General features: G+C 45.1%; 1 protein-coding gene across 1 annotated transcript; it reads right to left on the minus strand.

The window, feature by feature from the left end:
* Positions 1-999: 999 nt before the first annotated feature.
* LOC123257745 lies at positions 1,000-1,798 on the minus strand. Its single transcript, XM_044717682.1, has one exon. The coding sequence runs from the start codon at positions 1,534-1,536 to the stop codon at positions 1,000-1,002; it is 537 nt and encodes a 178-aa protein (XP_044573617.1). The 5' UTR covers positions 1,537-1,798.
* Positions 1,799-11,745: the final 9,947 nt, after the last annotated feature.

The following is an 11,745-nucleotide window of genomic DNA, read 5'->3' on the forward strand; positions in this document are numbered from 1 at the left end:
TCTGCTCGTTGACAATCTGATGTAACACGGCACCCATGGCGTCATCGGAGGCAGCGGTGGTTAGTGTTAATTGCGAGTTAGGTGCCATGTAGTTCAGCAACGTAGCGTTTGCAAGCTCGTTCTTGCAGGCGTCGAATGCGTGGTCGGCTTCTGTAGACCAGAGTATCAGGGTTTTGTCGTTCTTTTTATTGCCTTGGATTAGCGTCTGGAGTATGTGTTGGTTATCAGCAGCACGTGGGATAAACGGCCGATAGAAGTTGATTATACCCAGAAACTTTTTTAAATCTTTAGCTATAAGCGGTTTTTTAAAATGTCGAATGGCTTCCACTTTGGCTTCGGATGGTTTCAAACCGTGCTGGCTGATGTCATGTCCCAGGAACGTAAGTTGTGATTTACCGAATTGGCACTTCTCGAAGTTCACGGTGAGATGTGCTTTCGAAGGCGGTCAAGGATCGTGCGGAGGTGCGTCTCGTGCTGCTTCTCGGATTCTGAAGCGATCAGAATGTCGTCGAGATCCGTCGAGTCGTTGATGTCGTCGAGATCAGAAAAACAAAGTCGAGATCCGGCATTACGATGTTTATGTGACGCTGAAAAGTTTGCGCTGCGTTGCGTAAGCCGAATGTCATGAAAAAGAATTCGAATAGCCCAAAAGGCGTGATAATTGCTGTTTTGGGAATATCTTGCGGTTCGACAGGGATCTGGTGATATGCTTTTTGCTGGTCGATTTTTGAAAATATCTTTTTACCGTGTAGGATGCTTGTTACATCCAGTATGTACGGAATAGGATATCGATCCGGCACTGTTACGTTGTTTAGTGCTCTGTAGTCGCCGCATGGTCGCTACTCTCCGTTTGCTTTCTTTACCAGGTGTAATGGACTGGACCAGTGGCTTTTTGAGGGGCGACATATTCCTTTTTCGATGAGGTAGGAGAACTCAGTTTGTGCGGCTTTGAGTTTGTCGGGCGTTAGTCGTCGGGCGCGGGCGTGAGTAGACGGGCCGTTAGTCGAGATGATGTGCGTTACTTCGGGCTCTGCTGGAAGCATACCTAGCGTATTGGTTGCTCGTGTCGTAGGATAAAATCGCGTTGATTTTACGTTGAGACGCGTGACATGTTGATTCGTGCAGCGTAGCTCGATCGATGAGTTTGCGTCGTTTCATATCGACGAGGAAATCGGACGGGGAATGTTGAAGGAAATCGGCTCCAATGATAGCGCAGTTGACGTCAGCTAATACGAAGGTCCAAACGAAGTTTCGTCCCAATCCCAGCGACAATGTTATGCGTTTTTCTCCATAGGTTTGTATCTTCGTACCATTGGCGGCGAAAAGAAGCTTTGGAGTGAGCATAGTTTTTGCGATTCTGCAGGGTGGCATCACTGAAATGTCGGCGCCGGTGTCGATGAGAAATTGAGTTTTGGAGTAATTGTCGTTGATGGCGAGGCGGGCAATTGTGTTGTGGTCTTTTTCGAATTTGTCCGCCGAATCCGAAGACTGTTTTAGTTTTTTGGTTCGGATGAAAACGAGCACGGTTGGCGACATTTCCTGGCGGCGTTGCCAAATTTGCTGTGGTACCAACACAAGCCTGAAGTCGGGACGCTATTGCGATCCGTTAGTGTGGATGAACTGTTCTTGCGGTAACGGTTTTTGAACAGCGCGTTGATTTGTTGCTCGATGCGGTCTAGACGTTCGTCGAAAACGGTGCTGCTGGGTGGCGCCGATTTGGCGTCAACGGTGCGTATATGATGAAAATCGCCGACTTCCATGACTTTGTCTGCCAACTTAGCTAAATCTGCTAGGCAGGCGTCCGATGCTTCCAAGATCGCTTGCACTTGTGTTGGTAGGCGCTGCAGCCACAGTGCTTTTAAGAAAGTTTCGTCAACTTTGTATGAGGCGAGTGCGTTTAACTCGTTGAGCAGTTGTGTGGGGCGCTTGTCACCAAGGTCAGTCTCCAAAATCAACTTCTAGACTTTCTTCTGCTCGCTTTCGCAGAAGCGTTCGAAAATGCACGACTTTAAGTTTTCGTACTTGCCTGTGCCTGGTTGGTTGACGATGGCGTCGGCAATTCGGGCCAGTGCCGGTGCTTCGATTGACGCCAGGATCGTGTTGAATTTCGTGTCGTCTGCAGTTATTCCTGCCAGAACGAATAATTCTGGGTGCTCGGTCCAAAAGGGCGGAATTTTAACCGCTAGGCAGTTAATAACTGCGTCGGAACCGCGAGTAACGGTATCGTGAAAGACGTCGGCGTCGTCTTGTGTGGTGTCGTTGTTTGCCATTGTAAGCACCGGTGCGTCTATATAGTGATCACGTCGGGGTCACCAATTTAATGTTCGTTTATTTACTATATATTTGCTTAGAACTAATGAAAATATAACAACAGCTGCGGATGAGGTTGTCGATGTCGTGAGGCGCAGAAAATTTTGTGTTTCTAGAGATGGCCTCCAGCGATATCCATACTCTCGTGAGATATCGAGTTCGATTGTGCTATGGTAAGCACTCAGGGTTGCCACATTTCTTTATTATAGATTCGGTTCGGAGCAGCCGTTGTTGCCACTCCGAGCTCATAGGAGTTTCTCGGTTATTCGGAGCAACCGTGGTTGCCGCTCCGAGCTCATGTATTCTTAAGTATGTAGCTAAGCTTGCTTAGGCGGAGGTATATGGACCTGCATAAGATCCGCTCGTGTTACATTTATGCGAACATATGGACTTTTCGGCGTACAGCAAAGGCACAGCGGGCGATTCATATTTCGGCCACTTAGTTTATGACCGAGACCTTGAATAAAGTAAATACTGCGGCAAAGTGTTATAGTGTGTACCCTTTAAGTAATCTTGGTACAGTGGGTGGTCGATATATATATATATAAAATATTAATTGTGCATATATGTGTGCATATTACATCTCCCTCCTTTTGAAGAATAAAGTAATATAATGGAGGTATTTTCTAAAATAAATTTTACAAAATTTAAGAAATGATATTATTTATAGCAATAAGATAAAAAAAATTTTGTTTGTTGTGTGCCCCTTTTTTTGTGTTATTTATGAAATTGCGATTGATTATGAAATAAAAAGTTCCAATCTATCTTTATGTACTAATTTTTTTTTATTTTTGGTTTTTGATATAGTTATGTTATCTCTATCTCCTATTTTTTCTACCTTATAAGGGACTGAATATTTAAAATCTAGATTATGTCCTGTTTCATTTTTCAATAAAACCTGATCTCCTATTTTAAAGTCAAAATCTAAGCTAGTTTTGTCGTAAATAATGTAAATAATGTCGTAAATTCTAACATTAGTCTAGTTCTCTTAAAAGCCTGTTCTAATCTGAATTTTGATTCCTTAGCATAATCTTCTATATTATAAAGAGGTTTTATGATATCTATGCTATTAAAACGTTTTGGTAAATTTTAAGTTTTACCAAAAACTAGCTCGTATGGACAATAGTCATGTGCCATAGAGGGGGTCGTACATACATCCCAATCTGTTTTGTCAACTGAGATGTATGAACGAATGTACTCATTGAGTGTTCTGTGTCTTCGCTCCACGGTACCTACAGTTTGGTGATGATGTGCAGTCGAAGTTATGTTTTTAATATTTAAATTTTTACATAGACCTTCAATAATTGAATTTTTATAAAAAAGGGGAACCTCAAAATAATTGGTAATATCCGGTATTACTGTAATTACCTCGATTATTGTTTCTGCAATTGTTACCGCGATACTTATTTTCTCGTTGGATTTACAATATTGAATTGAAATTGCCTGTCATTTCAGTACTGAATTGTATGTACTTGGTGACGGCTTCATTCATAATTGCAAAATTGCCTGCTTCCAATATTGTTTTGAGGCGACCATGCTCACAGTTTTTAACCATTGTGGTGATGGCCTCCTTGGTGCTGAATTTGTCAGCATGTTCGGCCGATAGGCCTTCGTAAATATACGAAGCTTTTAGGAATTTTCGTAAGTTGTCTATTTCTGTCGTGAATTTTTCTGCTGTTTTGCCCTTTTGGGTTATTTTCGCCATTTTGGCTTTAACTATGTCAGATGTTTCTCCGACTATAGTATCCTACAGTTTTCTAATTATTGCTTTAATCGTGGTTTCATTTTAGACTCTGTATAAAAGTGATCCAATTATTTTGGATTTAATTACTTCTACAGCCAAACTTTCGAATGCGCCTTTCGTTAGGTTAACTAACTTCAAAGCTGTTATGAATCTTTGAAGGATCCTTTGCCCGTTAAATTCGGGGATGGCATTCGATATTTCTTTAATGTATGCCCTTTGGGCAATGATCTCATCAGCCATTGTGGTTGGTTTTAATTCAACAATGCTGTCGTTAAAATCGGAGTCGGTCAAGTCTTGGTCCGATTAATAGATTGAATAAGGACTGCCGATCGTGAGGTTATTTATATCTCTTTCTTCTATTTCTTGTTGGTCAATAACTTCTTTTGATTCTGGTTCGTCACTAGATTCAATTATTATTGAAGTATTAAGAATATTAGGTATTGAAATATCAAGCTTGAACCTTTCTCTAATATAATGTTAGATTGGATCTTAGTCTGATCAAAAACTTTGATATTCGAGAACAATGATTTTTATTTAACTTGTCTCTGTGTTCATATATTAGTATTGGAGCTTCATTAAAGCTTAAACTAAAGCTTTAACTAAAATTTCTTCGTGTTACTTAACCGTTGTTTTCTGTATCGGTCTATTTTGTGTTAATGACTTATGCGATTTTAAATTCTGCTTTAATATTTGATAGTTCTTTTGATAATTCATTCCATTCCATTATGTTATGGGTATGAATTATTTCTTAGAAACCATCATAATAATTGCTCTACCTGAAATTGGATAGATAAACTATTCTTGATTTCACTTGCACACCCGGAATTGTTGTTAGTACTATTCCATTTTGGGTTGCGGTGCAGTTCAACAATGGTGAGACATGGCAGTTAAATGTGTCTATATAAAGGATTTATAACTCGTACATACTAACAGGGGTTGAAGATCCTAACTTAAGACCTTTTACTGAAATATGGGTCCCTTTTATATGTTTATGGCTCTTTGTGTATTCATACTTGGATACACATACATATATATATTTCGTTTCAAATTTTCTTTATTTTATTTCCATTGTACATAAAAATAAGATTATTCAGATATATACAAATCTGTATTAAATATGCCAATCTGTATTCAAGGATCACCTCTTGAGTCGATATAAGCATGTCAGTCTGACCGTCTGTCTGTAGGTTTCTATGCAAACTAGAAAGATGGGACTTGGTAGAGATTCCATTTTGGGCAAAATAATCTTATTTGTCAAATTTTATAGGGACCGGCCAACTATATCAAATAGCCGCCATATAACTGAACGATCGGAAATGGAACAACCTTAACTGCAAGGGTATATCAACTTCGGCTCCGCCCGAAGTTGGATTTCCTTGCTTGTTATTTATTACATTTGCTGTGGAGACCATTTCTTTTACATCTATTAAGCCCATTGATTGGCTATCAGAATATTAATAGCGACCGAATTAATAAAGAAGCTTAGCAGCTTCAAAGCTTAGCAATATGAACTCAGAACAATGCATATTGTTGGCACCTAGTGCCAAGACCTACTACTCCATATGCACACTTAGTAATTTGATCCAATCAATATGCATCAGCATATACAAACCCACTAACCGATTTTCTCACTTATAAATAATTAGTAATAAGCATAAAACTATATCCAACCTATTAACCCAGCACTAGTAGACGGCGCCAGAAGCAGAATCAGCATATCAGCGGGAAGAATGACCGACTGACCGATGCCAGCAAAAACAAACAATCTGAGTCAGCAGACTCAGAGGTGGGTGACCCTGGCATTAACATTAGGTTTAGCACGTCCATAACATTGACATTTTAATTTAGCATCTTATATAAGAGTTGTTCTTCTGAAATAAAGATAGTTCCGAAATCAGAGTCAATCGTCTCGTTACTCAGTGTCTGGACCACGGCACTTAAAATCAACCTACTTCGAGTGATCCTGTGTAAAACGGTTCACAAGTAGAATCCGCGGCATACCAGTCTACTTCTAGTGTTGCTCCCGTGAAACGGACCGCCAGTAGGACCGGCCGATAAGGAATCAGCCGAACCACCATACCACCGGTACTTGAGGAAAACCACCCCAGGGCTTCAAGCACATCAACTCCAGCCTGATCACCGCAAGCGTCTGGCCAACCCGAGCAGTCCCTTGCAGAATCCAGGTAAATTTAGTCAAGACTATTTACGGTCTTTGACTACGACTCCGGGACCTACCGTTACTCCCGTGAGTTCAAGTTTGACGTAGTTGCCGCATAACGCTCTACGCACAAACACATATGTTATTAATTTCGATTGCAAGAGGCGAGGCGGGGAACGCACACAAATGCAAGATTTGCTAGTGTGCAGCAGCTCTACAAAAAAGCTCCCCAAAGCGCATGCGCTACAAATACCAGCAAAGCGCATGCGAACGGGGGGAGAAATAAACAAACAACAGAACTGCTGATAAACCCGCCGCTGCCGCTCAGATTTAGAATATAACTTATTTTACAAAAGCCCCCCGTTGAAGGCTATATCTTTAACAGAATCCTTGAGAGGCAGCAGACACAACCGTGACACCGCACGCTTAATCGTTCCAACCCCTGTTTTAAGTATGACTACACGGTTCACTCCGTCACGCCCAGGAACCAGCTCCAGTATCCTGGCCAGAGGCCACCTCATTGGGGGTAGATTCTCATCCTTCACCAGGACTATGTCCCCAACAGAAATTACAGGGCCAGGGGTGCGCCATTTGGAACGCTGCTGCAACAGCGTGAGATATTCCTCCTTCCAATGGGACCAGAAAACTTGCTGCAAGAAGGAGACTCTCTGACACCCATCCAGGCGATTGAAGTTAAGAGCAGTAAGGTCCGGTTCGATGAACGTTGAAGGCGGCCCGCCATTTAGAAAATGAGCCGGAGTTAGCACATCTTAATCCGCAGGATTTTCTGAAATCGACACGAGGAGTCTAGAATTAATAATTGAGGCCTTGCGGCACAACAAAGTCCTCAATTCCTCGAAGCCAAGAACTGCGGGCCCAACTGAACGATAAAGGTGGTGCTTGCGGTAGAAAGGTCCTTAACTAACTCCAAACGGATTGGCTTCGTACTGAACCAGATGAATACGCTCACATAGCATTTAATAGGGCCCTTATTCCGAGTTTCTGCCTTGTAGAAAAACGGTCCGCAAAAATCCACACCGGTGACATCAAAACTTTGGAATCCTTCAACTCTCTCGGTCGGAAGATCCGCCATGACATGCTCCAGTAGACGAGGCTTTGCGCGAAAACAGCGCACGCACTTGTTCACAACCCTTGAAACGGTCTTCCTCCCCCCAATGGGCCAGTATTGATTGAGAACGGATTTTCGCAATTAGTGCTCGAGGGGCAGATTGCAGGATCTTCTCGTGAAAGTGAGTCACTATAGCCGAAGTGACGGGATGGCCTCTGGGAAGAATGATCGGATGACGTCCGTCAAAATCCAGTGCAGAGTTCCGCAATCGCCCGTCAACACGAAGCAAACCAGCATCATCCACAAAGGGAGCAAGCGAGGCCAGAGGGTTTGAGGGCGGAACCAATCTGCGCGATTTTAGTAAGTTATCTCTTCCTTAAACTCGGTAAGCTGGACGACGCGCAACAGCAGATGGGTTCCTCCTTTGAGATCCTGGACAGAAATCAATTCGTGACGGATGCGGCGGCAAAATTTGTAAATGTAGGCGTATACTCTATGTAGGGAGGGAAGCAAGTTGGCAAACTTTGACAATGCGGCGATATCCCTGGGCGGAGCCGTAGTCAATAAAGTCCTGGCGCGAAGTTCTATGGTTGCCCTTTCGGCCACTATAGCGATGGGCCAATCATCTTTGGAACCACGAAGAAATGGAGGGCCTTGGGACCACAGCTGGGAGTCTAATAGCTCAGTAGGAAGAGAACCTCTTGACAGTAGATCGGCTGGGTTAAAGGCAGTAGGAACATTACGCCATTTCATTGCCTTGGTGAGATCCTGTAGAGAAGAGACGCGATTAGAAACAAACACGTTAAATCGAGCAGGTTCATCTTGAATCCAAGATAGGGCAACCGAGGAGTCACACCAACAATAATAATCTCCTTTATATGTTCCAAGATCAGCAACTTCAGCCATCAGTCTTGCTAGTAACTCAGCTCCACATAGCTCCAGCTTCGGTATTGTATTAGTTTTAATGGGTGCCACTCGACTCTTTGAACATAACAGCCGACAATCAGAGCCTGACAATACGTACACGCAAGCTCCATACGCATCTAAGCTAGCGTCGCAGAATCCGTGGACCTCCAGATTTTCTTGGCAGGGAATGACTAACCGAGGAAACTTGATTCGCTGAATTTGGTCAAAACTGGAACAGAACTGTAACCACTCGGAGAGAAGAGACTGAGGAAGCTTTCATCCCATGACAAATTTTCTCGGCACAGCTTCTGCAACAGGATCTTTGCCTTAGTGACGACAGGACCTACCAAGCCCATTGGGTCATAAAACCGAGCGATGGAAGATAGTATCGATCTCCTGGTTGGTTTGGCGGTGGGCTGAAGAGCTTCAAAGGAAAACAGCAGCAGGTCAGCAGAAGGATCCCATGCTAATCCAAGAGTCTTTGTGAACGGACTGCCATCGTCAAATTTCAAGTATGACTCTCTATCACTTTCGGGTACGCCTTCCAAAACCTCTGGGATGTTGGAGCACCATTTCCTTAATTGAAACTGACCCTTGTTCAACAGGCTCGATGTTTGAGCTATTATCTCAAGCGCTTCAGTCTTTGTTGGGGCACCAGATATAAGGTCGTCCACATAAAAATCCTGGAGGACAACACGAGAGCCAACGGGAAAACCGGCACCTTCATCCTTAGCCAGCTGGTGCATTGAGCGAACAGATAGAAAAGACGCTGGCTTTGTGCCATACGTCACGGTTTCGAGCTTAAAAACCTTCACGTCATCATGGATAGAATCTCTCCAGAGCATCATCCGGGAAGACCCTTACGCAGCGGTACATCTTGCAAATGTCTCCAGTTAAAGCTACAAGGTCAGACCGAAACCGAAGCAATGTGTGAAACAGCATAGGTTGAATCACGGGGCCGGACATCAGGACATCATTGAGGGAATAACCATAGGATGTAGCAGCCGAACCATCGAACACAACTCTCAGCTTAGTAGTGGAACTTTCTTCCTTCAGGACGCAGTGATGGGGAAGGAAATACTGGCACTTATCTCGCAATTCCTGCAACACCAGAGACATGTGACCCAGATCCAAGTACTCCTTGAAGAAAGACGTTCGAGCTCCTTCTTAGTAGCCTGAACGATAGGCGCAGTGCAGGCATCCAATTCCCAGAATTGGCGGAGAAGATAATCGAGGCGATCGTCAAAAGAGTTTGCAGAGCCACCAGGAATCATCTTACATGAGGCGGCCAAACGAGTTTTTCCTGGGGTGTCACCTTCTCCAGAAACTACCCATCCAAAGCGTGTCTTCTGCACCAGAGGCAGACCGTCTCTTAGCTGGATTTGACCGACTGAGAGCAGATCAAAAAACAGCCTTGCTCCAATCAGCAGATCCACACGCTGAGCTCTGTGGAAGTTCGGATCAGCTAGAACCACATTGGCGGGAACCTTCCAGTTGGACACGTCTATGTTCAGGCCAGGTTGACGCTCTATGATGTGAGACGCCACAACTGCCTCAATGTACACAGAATACGTGGATAGGCGTGACTTCAGGCAAACGTTAACCGATGCTCCATCCGTAGTAAATTCAGCGTCTCCAAGGCCAGTCACTGCTACAGAACATTTGGACCGATAAAGCTGAAGTTGGCTGGCCAGCCGTGATGTGATAAGATGAACTTGTGAGCCGGAGTCCAGTAGCGCTCGACAAGGAAGAAAGGCTCCTGATCTGCCACGGACGAAAATGTTTGCGGTGGGCAAGAACACTACTTCAGCGCAGCGATCCTGGTCAACAAGAGTGTTAGCAGGACGAGGTTGAGGGGTCGCAACCCCAGCTTCATTGGCCGGATCCAAACCGGAAGTGCTGCTCGCAAGGATGCCATAGCGCATGATGTCGGCGATTGCAAGTTGGGCAGCGGGAGGATGAGCATCCGCGGGCTAAGTGTTCAGACTTGAGGCACACAAAGCAGAGAGCAAGACGTCGGACCTCATCGAATCGTTCCTCAACTGACAAGGCGAGGAACCTTGGGCAAGAAGGCACAGCGTGTGCGAGGATGCCGCACAGGGCACACGAAGCAGATGGCGCATTCCGGAGCATGCAGGATCGGTTGTTGAATGGCCTACGTCGGCCCGCTTGATTCGCTGACAAATGCCGACCTAAGGCCAAATCCACCGTCTCCAGGGTACGGCCCCTTTGTTCCAAGAACCGAGCCATAGATTCCCAAGTTGGCAGGCTGTCATCAGTGCATCCTGCTAGAGAGTCTTCCCATTTGGCCTTTGTAGCAGGGTCCATCTTTTAGAAGATGATCCGGATGAGGAGGCTCCCTAGAATTTCGGCCGACGCCCCGGAACCCATGAGGGCCCGCATATGTCCATTGAATCGGTCGAATAACTCCCGAAGAGTAGCAACGGATCCCGGTTCAACCACCCTTAGCTGCAGGATCTCGTTGATGTGAGCCTGGAAGATTAAGCGACGGTTGCTGAAACGGTTGCGCAAAAGGTCGAGGGCAACATCATAGTTAGCGTCGGTAATCTCAAGCGCCCTCACAGTCTCCAGGGCTGAGTCCCGCAGGCAGGAAATGAGCCACCTGAGCTTCTCCATCTTGGTCAAGTGCGGGTGACTGTCAATGTTTGTCCTAAATAGGGCGTTGAAATCCGGCCACTTGGCATAGCCGCCGCTAAATGTTGGCATTGGCAACGGGGGCAATGAGGGAGCAGGCCTATATGGAGCGTTTGAAATCCCAGCACCACTGGTAGCATCCAAAAGCGTAGAGTGAGCAGCAACCCGCATAGAACGCTTGGCCACCTCCACCTGGCTGTCAACGTGCACGTCCGTAGCCAACTGAGAGAAACGCCAATATAAATCGCTCCCGATCTCGCTGTAGTTCAGCTCCTCCAATTCTTCCTACAGCGTGGTGAAGCGATTGCGCAGACGCTTCTCCATAGACTCGAGGGTCAGAATGGTTGAATTGTCGGTCTGCATCACAACCTTGACCTTCCGATGCAGTATCTCCATTTCCTGGCATGTTACCTCTGCGCGTCTCCGCAGCATCCTTTCCGCGTCTCCGCAGCGACCAAATTAATAAAGAATCCACAATTCAATTTCAATTTCAATATTTTTATTCAAGGGTTCAATTCTAACCCAACTCGCAGCCGCTAAAATCAGTGACAAAAATACAAGTCATCAAAGCTTAGCAATATGAACTCAGAACAATGCATATGTTATTCATTTCGATGGCAAGAGGGGAGGCGGGGCAAATGCAAGATTTGCGAGTGTGCAGCAGCTCTACAAAATCAAGTCCACGGGGAAGTTAAGGCTATGCTTCTCGTGTCCCGGTTCTTCAGAAAGAGCCACGGGTGCAACGTCTATGGATGCCAAATAAGGCATCTCTACCTTCTCCAGTTCTACCTTCTACCTCCGCCAGCCGCCGATGGATGCCGTAGGAGGGATCAGAGAAGCATTCAGGACCAACGGCTGTACAGAGACAGCAGCAAACGAAGAGGAATGCCACGACCAGTGGAT

Source organism: Drosophila ananassae (genome assembly GCF_017639315.1).
Source record: "Drosophila ananassae strain 14024-0371.13 chromosome 4 unlocalized genomic scaffold, ASM1763931v2 tig00000054, whole genome shotgun sequence".
Lineage (NCBI taxonomy): Eukaryota > Metazoa > Arthropoda > Insecta > Diptera > Drosophilidae > Drosophila > Drosophila ananassae.